This window comes from Accipiter gentilis, chromosome 6, assembly GCF_929443795.1.
Source record: "Accipiter gentilis chromosome 6, bAccGen1.1, whole genome shotgun sequence".
In the NCBI taxonomy this organism is placed as follows: domain Eukaryota; kingdom Metazoa; phylum Chordata; class Aves; order Accipitriformes; family Accipitridae; genus Astur; species Astur gentilis.
Genome location: NC_064885.1, coordinates 42,745,125 through 42,760,830, shown reverse-complemented (window position 1 = coordinate 42,760,830; position 15,706 = coordinate 42,745,125). Strand labels below are relative to the sequence as shown.

The 15,706-nt window shown below is 37.6% G+C and overlaps 1 protein-coding gene across 5 annotated transcripts in view; it reads left to right on the top strand.

Annotated features, from left to right (window-relative positions):
• Positions 1-15,706, top strand: part of RSRC1 (arginine and serine rich coiled-coil 1) — a 174,681-nt gene that overhangs the window by 27,069 nt on the left and 131,906 nt on the right. For 4 of the 5 annotated variants that reach the window (XM_049803408.1, XM_049803406.1, XM_049803407.1 and 1 more), the window contains one exon: positions 12,504-12,674. The exons of the other annotated variant lie outside the window; for it this stretch is intronic. In XM_049803408.1, the coding sequence (XP_049659365.1) occupies positions 12,504-12,674 (171 nt within the window). The remainder of the gene's footprint in view (positions 1-12,503; positions 12,675-15,706) is intronic. 5 annotated transcript variants of the gene reach the window in all.

Here is a 15,706-nt window from a genome sequence, read left to right as displayed (position 1 = left end):
AGCTGCCGTTGCAGGCTTCTTGCAGATTCAAGAAGGCCACGCAATGCTGGTCTGTAATTATTTCATGGTTTTGCTGTGGTTTTGTCAGGTTTTGTTATTTTATGTTTTAAACAAAAAGCAAAGCTTAGAAGAAAATTCCATGGTAAAACTGAGAATCTTTTTTATCTTAAACAAAGGCATAGGTATGTAGAAATCACATTGGAATTGATCTTTATTACCATTTGAACTGGGACTAATATCAATTAGTTTGTGATCAGTATCATCAATTGATCAGAGCAGTTGTAATACATTTTGAAGTATAATAATCAAGTAGTTTTGTTGCTTTATGTATTTTTTTAGAACCATCCAGATTTTGTTGTTTCTCTTCTTGGTACGTTTTATTTTACAATACTTTCTGTAACAATTGCAGGTTCTCTGATGAAAATGCTTTTTTTTAGAATACTAAGTGAAACTTTCAGAGTTTTTTCCCCCTGCTTCCTTGGAGTCTTTAGTTAGTCATTAGAGTTTGGGTTTAGGAAAGACACAAGAGGGTTATGGGTGATAACTTCCAGTGAAGCAGATTTTGTGGCCGATAAGCCTGTCAGCTATGCATTCGTCATCAGTGTCCAGCAAATAAGCTGTTCAGTATTTATCTAGGAGAATAATAAAAAAAGATTGTGCTTTCCTCTATCTACTTTGTGTTTGTAAAATACAAAATATTAGACTAAGAGGCATCCAACTTGCATGAAAATTAAAAAATTGTCTTTGCATTTATAGAATGTGTATTGGAAAACAGTAATAAAATATACGGACTATTTATGTTACGTCTTCAAATGATTTTGACAGTATGGCATGATATGTTTTTGCTTTTTTTTTTATGTGTGTGTTTCAGGAGTTTCTGAAGCCCTTTTATGACTTAATTTTCAGAGACTTGATCCTATAGTCAAGTTACAGCTATTTTCATTAAATATGTTAAGGTTTAGGTTTTTTTAATCTGGGAAAACAGAATGGTATTCTAAAAGGTTTTCTCTATGCTTCATAAACCTATTGTGGTAAAAAGTATAGGTGGAATGCCTCAAACTTTTTACATCTCAAAATTTGAACCTAAAATGTCTGGTTATCACTGAATTAAAGCAAAAAGTTTCCATTTTCCTTAATTGTGAACACAGAGTAATGGTTTAATTTGTTACCAGTCAAGTAAAAGTAGACACACAGCTTTTCATCCAAGTATTATTTCCAAAGCGTCATTTGAGACCTCTGTTCATCATGTGAATCAAGGCTGTCTTGATATTTCCAGTCTTTTGAATTAGCTATTTGTTTCTAAGGACAAGCAGATGCTTTAATCTTGTCTTTAATCAGTTTTTTGGGGCCTTTTACTGCAACTTGCTACAGTGTTGAAGAATAAGAAATGTTGACTTTTTTTTTTCCTTTTTTTCTGTTGGTTCAGTATTGGATCCATCCTAGCACTTCTTACTGGTTTGAGTGCCTTGTGTTGACAGTGATAGTGCTGTAATTGTCTGGGTTGGGTTTTTTGGGTTTTTTTGCAGTTTATGAGAACAGTTAGCATCCCATGGTATAAGTTGATTGCAAGCATCTGTTTAGGTAATTTCATTCAGCTGTCTAATATCTCTTTGTGGATATAAGTACACATAAATATTCTAGCATATTCAAGCTCGAACCGTGGCTGGGGCCTCAATCTTGGATGTTTTACAATCCCAAAAAATAAAACAGTGGTCTTGTCAGAGAGACAGAAGAGTAGCACTTACCTGTAACTAATCTGAACTTCTCAGAGGCACCAGGGAAGTGAAAAATTTAACCTTGAAATCTCTCATTTATGTTCCTTAACTTTTTAACATAATATTGGAGGTGTTGTCAAATTTACAACAAATAATTACCTGGATAGTGATTCCATCTGGAAAATGAATTAGACCCTTTTTTTGTTACTATGTGATACATCCAGATCTTCCTGCAGATGCAGAGTCACTAATGCCTGCATGATGTAGAAACAAATAATTTGGTGTATTTATTGAGAGTCCTGAAAGTAAGCTGGACCCTTGTTTTTTAAAATAGATTCCAGCTGCATCAAGACTAGAATAACTGCATGTGTATGTATAAATTAATTACGGTCTGGTGAATTTACTTGCTAATAGAGTATGTTACCTTATTTGTTCATATAGAATTCAAGTTTTCCCTTTTTTTTTTTTTTTTAAGAATGTAAAAAAAGATGTAAAAAGTCGTTCCTACAGGATTATACAATCTAAAGGAACAGAAGTTTCATGCAGCCCATTTTTCTTCTGGCTGCCTTTTCATCAACCTAAGCAGTGGTAGTTCTGGAATTTGGTTAGGAGAGGAAGGAATCCTTCTTGCCGCTATCTTTGTGTGGCAAACTAACAACTGTTTTGCTTTTGCCTCACCTTGCAGTTGAGTAACTTTTAAACTCTTGTATGAGCAGAAGACAAGCTGGATATTATCAACTCATTTGAGCTTTTTGTTGTTGTTGTTAATGGATTACTGGAATAATAATTACTTCTCTCATCAACCTTAACTTTGATTTTAGATGGATGTTTATGTATAGTATCCGTGCAGCTGGGTATTGCATACATTTGTGTAGGTGCATGTGGTTTTTATGCCCTTGAAGACTGCTTGAACTGCCTTGAATGAGAAAGGATGAGGAATCAGAGGGGTGGCTTTTTTCTTTTATTTAATAGCCAGGACAGTGTACTAACTTCTGTTTCTTTGTTATTTTATTACCTAAGCATTATTAGAATGAAATTCTAGCTTTTTCTGCTCAGTCATGAGATGGCTACATGAATGTAGGGTTAGAAAAAAGTCCTGTTTTGAGGCTGTCTCTAAGAAAAGAAAGATGTGAAAGAAATTCACTTCATGTAAAACCAGATGTGTTCTTAAACTGACAGTCCTAATTTGGGGTGAAATCTTAGCAAAGAGAGGCAGTTCACAGTCTTCACACAGATTAACAATGGAAATGAATGATGTGGCATGTTTCCCTCTGATAAAGACTGAGGCCGAAGATCCTCAGCTCCTTTGGACCAGTACTATCTAGGGCAATTAGTGACCTCTGTGTAAGCTGAAGGAATAAAGTGGGGAGAGAATCCCCTCCTGCCATCACTAATGGAGTGGAACAGTTTGCAATTCCAGTAGATCAGTGGGAGCTGTTCACACAGCTGTTCTCCCTTCCCAAATCCCAGCCAACACACTTCATTACACTTTGGCCACAGCTGCTCCCACAATCCTGCCTCTGCATAAAAAAGCCTGTTGAAAAATAGCGTGTGTCGTTTTCTGTGCCGAATGCAAAAATAATGTGTATCCAATAATGCTGCAGTTAGTTTATATACTTACAAACGTATCTGTAATGTGCATCTGGCCTTCTCAAGCAGATCACACTTCTGCATGCAAGGAAATGCCCCTCAAGTGAGCCATTTGATGAAGGAAGCGAGTTACAGTTACGTACAGGTTAGTGTAACTAGCTTTGTTAGGCGTTTTGTAAAAGCACAGCAACAAAACCAAATGGTTTATCTCCATGCTTGCATAGCAGCTGTTTAATCTATGATTTCTATTTCTGGTTTTCAGATAATATTTGGTAAAGTCTGTTTTCTGATTTTAGTTTTCCGTGAAGGCTTTTGTCAAAGTGCTCCTGCAGCCGGCAGGGTCGTAGTCAGCTTCTCTTCTGTCACCCATTCATTCCTCAGGCAAGGAGTTCTGCCCGAACTCCACAAGAAGCGAGTCTCCGAGCAAAGGACTGCTGACCCAAAAGCTCCCGTTAAGGAAACTTTATGTATTTCTGGAGCCAGTTCTTTTTCACCCAGTTGTTGATCTCCTGTAGGTTTTCCAACGCCTTTGTGGTGACGTGGGCATGCTGAACCAGAGATCCGCTGTCGTCGTCAGCACTGGATCTAGAGTCTTTCAGCTGCTGTAGGAGGCTCTTTGTGCGATAGTCAAGGCGTTGGGGCAGAGAAGGCACTTCTGTCTTCTTTGGAAGCGAGAAGAGGTAGACCAGAAGGTTGTAGTCCGGAGAACGCAATTTCTAACAGACAGGCTGCTTGAGAATAAACAAAACTTGCTTCTTCTAGTGTCTTCTCTATGTGTTCTTGTGTCCGGCTGCATTTATGTACTGTTCATGCCAAGTTTTCAGTAACTACTTTTTTTTTAATTACAGCTTACTGTAATTTTGGGTATTATTTCCTCAAATGTTTGATTATGTAATTAATGTAGTTTATAGGCAGAGAATTGTTTATTGCTGAACCAAGTTGATGCCTGTATCTGGTGAATCCATTTTCTCAGTTCTGCGAACAGGGTTCTTGCTTGTTCCGGTTATTGTTTATATTTCATCTTGTTTTCTCTGGCACTATGGATGATGCTGTTAGTATCTTTAATATCCCTCTGTTTTGTCCCGTACCAACTGTCTAAACTGCTGGCTTGAAACTTCTTTTTCCTCTTAGCACCAGTCTCATTTCAGACTGAAAAGCTGACTCTGTTTCTGCCTGCTTTCATCTTTCATCTTTCACGCACCTTATATTTAACAATAAACAAAGAAACCATGTTATCCTACATATTATCTATATTTAACTTCCTCCAATGCATGCATTTTTAAATTGCAAACTAATAGTGACCTGAAATGTTTTATAGAGGTAGACATATTTGCATTAAAAATATATATACAGTATTAATAATTTCTACACTCTGAACAACAACAATTGATGCTTGAAATTACTTTACTTTCCCCAAGAACTTGTACCATGACTTTTTTTTTTTTTCTGGTAGTGAAGTTGAGTTAAACAAGAAACTTGCTCTTAATACACTTTGAAAGAGAACATGTCATTCTGCTGCAATTAGTTGTGTGTTTGCACTATGTCTTTATTACCAATATGAATATCCAGGTTTGATGCAGTGCAGTTGTGTTTCGTTGTTGTTTCCCAGACTTTTGATTTACTGCTGAAGTGTTAGAGGCATGAATTTGTTGGGTTTTGTTTGTGGCTATTGAGCTCATAATAATCTAATAAGAATTGTATCAGCTGAGAGATACTTAGAAGAATGCCAGGGAAGAACTCGACATCTCAGAAACTTTCATTTGAGTGGTGGATGCTGTTTGCCAACAAAATAGCTTATATTTCAAAAATTTACCCTCACTGAAGGAGCGCTTGCTTTCCTCTGTTTGAGCTGTCTTGGTTTTGTGCTCTAATTCCTCTTTCCATTTAAAAAAGTCTACCTCAGTGACTGTTTTCAAATTGTAGTGTTTTGAAAAGATTAGCTTGTACCTATAAGATACAGTTCAGTGCTTTAGTGCAATATAATTGGGGAAATACTAAACGACACTGACCTCATTTCCTTTAGAACAATGAAAATTAATAGTTTCACATTTTATTAGGCTGATATTCCAGATGTAGTGTACATTTAATTAAGTGTAGTTTCCTTTTGGTTATGGTATGTGTATCTGCTTTTTGTCGCAAATTCTTTCTAGTTTTACAGTTTTCCACATGTTTTCTTTCACCATTTATGATTTTTTCAAAGCAGAGCTATAAGGATTTAAATCACTTTAGCATGCAGCAAAACAGTTCCCATTCAAACAATAAACGCCATTTTAAAAAGCCTTTAGATCTTCTGTCACTTCATAAATATAAATGTATAAAAACATTATGCAGTTGTAGTGCCCACCTGCTAATTAAATGCAGATTTCCTCAAACTTGTTTTAAAATCTGCTTATTTGTTTCAACTCTGTCTCTGTTCAGAATACATATGGCCCTTGTGAAACTAATTATGCTTATGGAGCAGCTGTTAAATTTAGTGCAACTAATTTTATCCAATATTTTACATTTTAATTGATTACCTGTGAAGAAATTAGCAAATTAACACTTATTGTGCAGCAACTGAATGGGCTTTTATGGATACTTTCAATTTTTACAAGTGGACTAAGTGTTGATGGAATAAAGACATTTCTTAGGATTTTAGATAGGAAAGTTATTGGTGAGCCTTGATTATCTGGTGTGAGAATTTAGGGATACTGAGTGATGCCAAGCATCTGTGTGTTCTGTAACTTAGACATGAAAAGCAGATTGGAAAGTAATAGCTTTTCACAGAATTTTGGTAACATATGGGCTTATCTGGATCTAAGAACTCTTTGAAGATCTTTGAACTTGACTAAATGACTTAACCTTTGGCATGGTGGGTGGGTGTTTTGTGTGTGTTGGTTTGGGGGGAAGGGGGTGTGCATGCTGGCAGTCTCCTCTCCGGCTCGATGATTTTTTTATTTTTTTTTTTTCTTTCCCCCTCCAGTAGTTCTATAATTTGAACACTTTGGGACTTGCTTTAATATCAATAATCGGGATTGTTTTTAGTCTTCAACAGTAGTAAAATAGAAAACCTTTATTCTCTGCTTGATCTGTGGACTTTTTGTTTACTGATGAATTCTTGGCACAGACGACTTCTCATAGCTCCATTTCATAAAGTTATGTCTTTATTTCCTCTTCGGTGTATAGCACAAGATATTTCAATGGTAATTCATAGTGACACACAGGTGAATTCGTTTGTGCGACAAATGGCGACGTACCGCAGCTTGTTACACACTGCGTAGCAAATTTAGTATACTTGAATTTTCACTTTATTAAATTATCTTCCACTGTCAAGAGCCTATTTTGGATTTAATATAGGCCTTGTGGAAGTTTGCATGAAGCGTTCTTAACACAGGTATTTTAGGATTTGGGGCTTATACGCAAACTAAAAAGACAGCTGTCTTATTAAAATGGTAACACACTGTAAAATGAAGTTCTGTGGCATTACGTGCAGCTTTTCAGCGCGCATAAGCCTGGCACTGTGACGGTGCTGATAATGGCCCTCTGGTTTGAGGTTAGTCCTTGCTCATCTGCCGATACAGAGAGGCTCTGCCCTGTGAACCCTGCCCGCGCTGCTGGGGGACGACACTACTAAATACGGAGAGGATTTTAGGCAATATGAAGCGTCACTTTTCTTGTTGGTTTTGATCTTAATTTTTTAATTACCTGCAGCCTTGTTGTACTAGAGGGAGGTCAGTAGCCTTACCTGAAGTCGTCAAAGCGTGACCTAAATTTCTGAGGTTTCATTGTTCAAATTCTGCAGTTGCCACAGAAAAGTGGATGTTAGAGCTTGAATGTTACCTCTTTCTTTAACAGGAAGAGGGAGGGGGGGAAGAAACAGCCTAGAAATTCAGTAGAGAAAGCTATTTGGATTGCAAAATCAAAGACTTAAAGCTTACAACATTCCAGACTTGCTTTTAAATATTGTCTTAATTCTATCCTGATGTCTGCAGGATGGTATCTGTACAGTCACTTAACTATTACGCAGTGGTTTCAGGGAAGACCAAGCTAAATGGGGAACCCTGGCTTCATTGAATAGTCCTCTTGTCACCTGGTTTGTTGAAGCTTGTGTTTGGAGTTGCAGAATTAGTCTTCAATTGTATTAACAGGTGGGTTTAATTAGCCTGGGATGTAAGAGAGATTGGAGCTTCCCTCAGAGCTGGAGGAAATTAGGCAGGTTTTAAATATTGGTGGGGGCCTTAGAACAGTTGTGTGTAAGAGGGAAGATTTAGGTGGCGATTTTATTTGGGAGTACTTGCCAATAAATCCCAGGAAAAGCGTAACATCTGCCTGTAAACAAACATAGCACGTCTTTTGCATACTTTGTGGGAGAGTTTTAGTTTAATCAGAATGTATTAAAATGTTATTTTTTTCCAAAATTCAGGGACTCATCCTTTTGTGTGTATATGTTAGATGTAATGGTAACAAGGGACGGTCCTTGCTTTTAGGACTTAGGTGAAAAAGAAGGGTTTCAACTCTATCCTTCAAACCATTTCTACCCAAGAAATACTGTTCTCGGCAGGAATTTTATCCAAGTAGAGACCAGGCTTGGATAAATAGACCAGGCTTTTGATAGTCATATGACTAAAAGCACAGAAGTAGTTTGGCTGGACCTAATCTATGATTATTTTACACTTAAACAGTTCTGGATTATGTAAGCAGTGAGGTTATGTGCTGCCACGGGCCAGATTAAGAACTTTTCCATGGCTGGTGTATATACAGTATGAGCTTGCAAATTGACCTTGCCTGTTGGCAGTATCAGTGCACAGAAAAAAATGGTGGCCTTTGGTCTTCAGGGAATATATGGGAACTGAAACTGCTTTTCTTTCTTTGTGTTTTTTTAAATGTTTTTGTTTAATTTCTTTGCTTTCTGCATATGTAGTTTTGGCTTCTCGCTATATGGGGTTGCATACCTTTTGCTTCCTTCTTGCTATGCATCTAATCTCTTTAGCTTAATTTATTTAAGTTTTCTTAACTTGGTTGAATCAATAATCTTATTTTTGTTCTCCTGTTTAAAATGCTTGATTTCCCCCCCCCCCCCCCCGAAGATTACATTTTATGCCCTTTTAAAAAAGATAAAGTGAGTTTCTTTTTTGCTTATTCTTTTCGTCAGTCCTTTCCTTAAGCTTTTCAGTTTGGGGAGAAAGAAGCCTTAGCTCATATTTTGTTTTTTGATGAATGCAGGGAAAACTGTTTGTAGGCAAAACCCATTGCCTTTTTATTTCTTAGATGTTTTGCGGTTCCCCCTTACCCCTGTGAGACTGGCACTGCAGAGTCCCTATACATTTCAGTGCTTGTCCATTTTCATGGCCTAAAGAGGTGCAGTTTCATGGATTCTGGAAGTGATGCAGCGTTCACTCAGTATATCAGTATAAATACGGCTTTTGCTTCGATCATAGCAAATCATCATTTCCTATGGCACTTCATAGAAACTGAGAGCTCTCTTAAGACTGCACACGCTAGCGGAGATCAAGATGACTGTGGTCTTACCTGCTTGAGCTCGGCAGTTCTCACATGGTTTATTGCTGGCTTCCTGTTAATTCTGCTTCAGTTTTAGAAGTACTGCTGGCAGAACTTATGTTCTCCTGTAAGATGAAATTGTTCTAGAGAATGATACTGCAAAGATTGTTCTTTTTGCCATCTTATGTCTGTTGTCTTTTATTCTCTGTGCTTCCTTTATTTCATCAAAATGTGGTAAAACTACATGATGCATCTTAACTCATAATATGCTAAGCTGCTACTTAGATAGCTACGCAAATATATTTTAAAATTTTCATGCCTGTTTACTTGTGTGAGAAGTCCCTAAGGTTTTTTTTTTCTTTTCAGACTAGCAGAAGTCTTAAACAAGAGTTGAGACTCAGCTTAAATTTGTTAATTTGTTAAATTTCTTAACAGAACTATGTGTTGTGGTTTTTCTAATAGTCCTCTGTTATTGTGACTGTGGATGCATTGCGAAGGAGAAAGATTAATACAAGATAAGCTTTTTCGAAAGTAATCATTGCTGTACGACATTAGAAACGCAGTAGTTACACTCAATTGAAAATGATTAACAGAATCTAAGTTTCACTAGCATTTAGGAATTGAAGGGAGCAATAATGTTAGACTGTTCCTTTTTTCTTTGCCTCAGTTTTCCTTATTTGCTTTACCCCTGTTCGCAGCTGGGTTTAGCACATCTTTCTGTATTTTTGGAGTTATGTTGATTTATCTGTGCTTTATAAATGCTGTTTGTAATCAGTGTAAGTAAATACAATGAACTTAGAAGGCAGGGTTGGTTTTATTTGGGAAGGCTGTAGCTCTGGAGCATGAAGGGAAAATAATGAAAAATGAAATATTTGCAAAGAACTTTGTACAATGATGGAAGACCCAAGAAAACTCATCTTTGGAGGAGGTCAGGCTGCGTCTCGGTGTGGATCCATCCCAGGTCAGCGTGGCTGGTGTTTACGCGGTGCTACATCAGCGGCTGTGTTCGGGTGTGCCGGTCTGCATCCCTCTGCGCTCCCGTCTTGGCCGCTCTGTCCTGTCCCGAGCGAAGAAACCCCGTGTACATCTTGGCTACCAGAGAGCAAGTGTCTCGGAGAGGGAGCGAGTTGATTCAGGTGCTGCAGAATACACTAGATCTACTTTGCAACTTTTTTCTGCACTGTTCCCTCTCCAGAACCCCTAAAATAAGGCATCGCAGGCAGTTTGGGTTAGGCTGGGGGTCGGCAGCCCACGGAGGCAGCCAGATTCACACCTGAACTGCCCCGAGACCCTTCTGCCTGTGCTAACTTGTTATCTGAGCTAACAAGTCTGACCAAACTGAAGTTGTCTCTGCGTGAAGCCAATTCTGGATTGTCTGCATCTGTGCTCTGGGCTGATCTACAGCCCAGATCAACTGTTCTGATAATTGAAGGATTGACTGAACTAATGTGTCCTGCAGAGATGGCTTCTGTGGACTAGAACTTAACATTTTTGTTAAGATCTTCACTGTAATATCCCGTTGATAGTCATCTGCCTGCCTCACCTGCGTGACTGGGACAAGGAACACAAGCTGTATCAGCTCTTTTCTATAATTGTAAACCCCAAAGGGTAAACAATGATTAGGGGGTCACTCGAGGCTAACGAATTTGATGGGTGCAAAAGATTGCAAATGACAGAACAGTGACAGCTTCTGTAAAGAAAATGTTAATCAGTTTGTCAATGCTGTTATAAGGACATTATTACAAATTTGATGCAGCAAGTCTACTTTTAAATTTTAAAAGCTGCTTTTCCGTATATAAATTATACCTGCCATTTGTTCTACTTAGACACGTGAACGAACAGAAACCTGGGATTTGAGCATCCAGCTAATCTGAACTGAATTTGCACTTGTGAAAGGTAGATGGGAAATCAAGTTCAAATTTGAGCTGAGAAAGTAAGCTGTCTAGCGATAAATATTTTCGATTCCTCAGTTATTTCTGTTTGAAGGACTACACCCTTAAGTAAGGAGAGGCCTTGCATCAAATGAAGGCGATTTGGGTTGCTACAGGGCTGTTTGTTTGTTTGTGGTTTTTTATTGTTTCTGACTTTGCATCTTACCTGCAGAGTTCTCGGAAATCATGGTTACCTTTGAATAGCGAATGTCCGTAGGGCAGCGGTCTGTAAATCTGTGCCTGCCTCACTGTGATACTTGTAAAGCCAGTGTCTTTGTGCAACCAAAAAATAGATCCAATATCCAGAGTACTCTTTTGGGTCAAAACTTCCTCTACCTGAGGACTAAAGAATAAATGGATGCTTTTTAATTTGTGATGACATAATAAAAATCCACTTTGAGACAGAAAATGTTCTATAGTTCATAATATGCCACTTAAGAGGTAATTTGATCTATTGTATTAGTGCTAATAGTGTGACCGATAATAGGAGATATTGTGTTGCAAGAGATGCCATCTGCTGAATGAAACGTAAAACTGAGGTTCTGACCTCTAGTGCTAGTCTGAAAGGCTCAATGGCAAGAATAGGTATGTTAACCCCAGTATGCTGGACAAATTCCAGACTCAATAACAACATTCTTCCGAAATGTAATTTATAGCTTCATCTGGATGTAGTATTTTCTTTTGCTTATTCTATTGTTGAGTTTTATTAAACAGTTGTTGCCTTTTAAATTGAGTGATCTTTTGTATGTGATTTTGCTTTTAAAGGCCTTTGGAGTTTTGCACTCCAAGAGGTGCTAAATAAATCTTTTTATACTGTTTTAAAAAATGCCATTCCCCCCCCAGCCCTCTCAGTACTTAATGAAAGTTTTCAATGAGGTGCCATCAAAACTTTTATGAAGATGTACATTGTAATAGGAACTAAGCAATCTTGAACTGCTGTTTTCTTAAACATTCATTGTCTATAGCTACTCATCTATGATAGAAAAGAGGTATTGATTCATGATAAATTATAAATTAAAATTTAGAAAATAATCCAAAAGAAATTCAGGAATAATGAAAAGGATTTTTTGGATATGTATAGAAACGGTCATATTGTACTACTTCTTGATCTTTTTTCATACATTTATTACAGAGGAATGGATGACATGATTGAGAACAGAGTATCCTCTAGCCTTGTAGGAACTTGTAACCAAGAACCAAATATGTGCACAAACCCTTGCACCTGTATGCAGTTTCCTGCAGTATTGGCCTGGCAGGGTTGGCCTACTTACAGGTTTTCTGCAAAGCGTGTTTCAAATCTGAATTTGATACTGAGAAGCTGTGTGCAAGTGTCAGCTCTGCAGGCTAAAGATGGGGGTTTTGACATGTCACTTCTGTTTTTTTCTGGGTTTTATTGGAACATCATTAGTAGTAGTAATGTATTTAATATGTAAATACAAGCTAAATTGATCAGAACATAAGAATTTAAAGTTTAATGCTCAAGAAAAAAAATTCCTTCCTTTCCTTCTTCGGTAGCTCCAAAGGTTACTTTGGTAATACCAGATTACTTTGTTAATGGGTGAATACTATGTAGTGTGGTTTAATTTGTTCTGCATTCTTCCTTCAGAGTAGAAGCAATGCTTTCTTTTTCACTTTTCTTTTGGTAAATTGGCAGGTTTTTGTTTAAAAGTATTAAATTGCTAAATGATTTGAAAATGTGTTTAAAATAGTTGGACTGTATAACATCTAACATACAGTGACAGTGAAAAATGTATGACTGCTACATTTTAATACTATGGATTTTGTGTAGATCACGATCAAGACCTCGTCAACGTTCTTATAGTCGAAGTAGTGAAAGATCCAGTCATAGGAGAACTCATAGCGGGTCTCGTGAAAGAGAGCGGCGTAAAGGCAGAGAGAAAGAAAAAATAAAAGAGAAGGGCAAAGGAAAAGAAAAGGAGATATATGGCGCGAAGCATGGGTAAGTGAAATGACAAAAAAATATAACTATAATAAAAACAGGGAACAATTTAGTGTCATTTTGCTTTTTTGTAATCACTTTGCTTTACAGTACGTGATATTTTATATAAACTAAGTGGAAATTAATTAAAATCTTTGAATAGTTTCTTAGTATTTTAAAATTCTGGAATGTGACAACATTTCAAACTAAATGATGGTTTAATTTACAATTCTTTTTTCCCCTTGATTTGCAAATGTGCTAAATAGCTTTATTCAATTGGTTAATATAAATGTTTTTCCAATACATAATGACCACAATTTAAAGAAGAAATGAGGAGTATTGGAAAGTACAATGACTATTTCCTACAGAAAGATGGTTTTCACTGTTCCCCCCTGCCTGCCTTCTACCTTGTCAGAAGTTCCTACTGGGCTTCAGTTGTGGCTCAAAGTAGTGTCAGCAGAAGCACTTGCTATGGGTGAATGATGGACTGCCTTTCAAAACCTGCTGTCAACGTAATTTCTGCTTGAAATGACTTGGATTGCCTTTTCTGAAATCTGTAAAAACAAGATCAACAATTTGTGTAATTACCTTTGCTTTATACATCTTGATCTCCTGCAACCTTCACTGTGATATTGATCTTTTCCCTGTTTGTGATTGGTTTCAAAAAAGAAGAAACTGGTGTGTCACTTAGTGAACTTCCCTTTGGGGGATTCCCACTGAAATGCTAAATGGGAATCTCTGGAGTAGCAACCTCCACCCATGTTCATGGAGGTATCTCACAATTACCTCCCTGGTTTTATGGCTTGATGATATTAGTTATTGGGTCTGTCAGACTCGCTTGTCTCACCTACTTGTCCATGGTTATAGCATTGATTATGTAAATATTCAGGATTAGCTATTTGCATGTTTTTTTCTTATTTGCAGTATATTACTTAGACTGCGGGGAACTTTGAGCGGCATCTTCCACTCATTTTAAGGGACACTTTCCTCATTTTACTAAACCGTGGGATATTTGTGCCGCCTTCTTGTGGATGTTTTCAGCAATCAGTAGTGTTGAATGTAAATGGAGGTCCTGAGATGTTTGCAGTAGGTTTGATAAGTCACAAACAAGGTGCCTTTTACCTATTCACCTGAAGTTCAGATATATTTTGGTACTTCTAGAAGACTTGAGGAGAAGCCTGGATGTTCCAGCCAAAATTGTTGTTTTGGGGTTTTTGGTTTTTTTTTTAATTGAAGTAGAGAAGTAGGGAAAGGATCCATACTGAGCACATAACATTTGGTGTGTAAGAGTTTTTCTGGACTTCGTGTAGCAGTACATCTTAAATCATGTTGGAGTATATAGCAGTGCTCTATTAGCATACTGCCTGACTTTATGTCCTTTAATAAGAAGGATCAATATGAGAGAACACAGAAGTGCCCAGATTTTTTTTGGAAGCAAGTAATTTATATTTTGATAACGTACAAATTTGCTTATGCTAAATTTGAAAACAAAATGCCCTGTTTAGGTCATTTCCAACGTAGTTAGGACAAAGAGTACAAACTGATAATAGAAACATTTTACAACATCAGTCCAATTTTCCTCTGAGCTCAGGTACTGACTGGTAGGCTTTTTACAGGGATTTCTTACTTGGAGCATTATTAGACTACAAAATGAAATGTACCTAGGATGATGTTGATATAATCTGTGCTTCATAAACTTTTCTGAGGGGGGACGACATGTTTTTCAGTTTAATCAAATAGTGATCAAAGTACATCTGTACAGAGAATATGGATCTGAGAAGGTTTTTCCCTTTACAGTTATTTGTCATTCCGAAGATTGTGACTGTATCAGCATTACATTACTGTTTGTTAAAGGCTTTGCAAAGCAACATATTTGAATACACAGAGAAGACAGAGCTCTTTGATACATTTGCTATTTGCAATTACTGCACAATTATTTGTCTACGGCATATTCTGTTATAGACCTCAGTAAGAGGGACTTAGGAACCTGCGGTTTTCCTTAAATGCATGTGTAGTTTCTCCTTGCCTTGTGTGTGCCCCAGGAAAGTGAGGTCAAGTAACACGTTCTATGGTTCTGTTTTTGTATGAGGCTTCCTCAAGCCTCCCAAGGTCTCAGCTCTCTTCCCCTGTATCATTTATTTATGTATTTATTTTGTTTGGGGACGAAAAGTATGGGAAAGAAAAGATCTTCTTGGCCAAGGAAGCTTACCTTAGTTCACAGATGTATAGGAAGGAAGATGGTACAACCCAAACCGAGCGAACCTTTTGCCTGTGTAAGTCTATTGGCTTCTGGCATTTTTTTCTTTATTTTCTGCAGCAGCAGGGAGATTTGATGGTTCGTTTGTTCTGTCTTGATGCTTGTTTCTGAGGAAAGCACCAAGATAGAGTTTTTTATTTTCTGGTAACTCTAAAGCCTTTTGTAGTTGGCTGTGGTCAGCAGAAGGTAGCAAGTTGGTTTTGCTGATATTTTTTGAGGGTGTACGTTATAATTTAGGATTTTTGTCTTGTAGCGGTGTCAGATGTCCTTCTGTGGGTATGGTTAGAATTGTAACTCTTATTATAGCTTGCCTCCGCAGACAACTGTCTTAGCAGATTCTGCGACTGATGCCGGTCTGCTGCAGCACAACGGTTCGCTGCAGCACAACGGTTCGCTGCCTTGGCTGGAACGTCGCTGCTCACCCAGCTGACTTAATGCTGGAGCAGACCAGGAAGCACTAAACCGATTTGCTCCGTCAGCTGTCTTCATCGGAGAGGCAGTAAACAGACATAGGTGATGCCTCCTCAAAATATGTGGGTTTTTCTTGTTTTAAGTTGGATCCAGTTCGGACAGGAAAAAAAATAAGTATTTTATTTTTCCTCCTGGCATATTTTGCTATAACTGACACAGTGATGGTGCTGGTTTTTCAGCTTGCTGTTCGCGTTTTTTTTCCTCTGAAGTACGAGGAAGAAAGTCTAAACAGACACAAGACGTGACTGTCAGGTGTGCATTTGGATGTGAAATACTAAGAGGAATCTGTTGTAGATGACTCTCCAAGTGAATGAATTTCGAAATC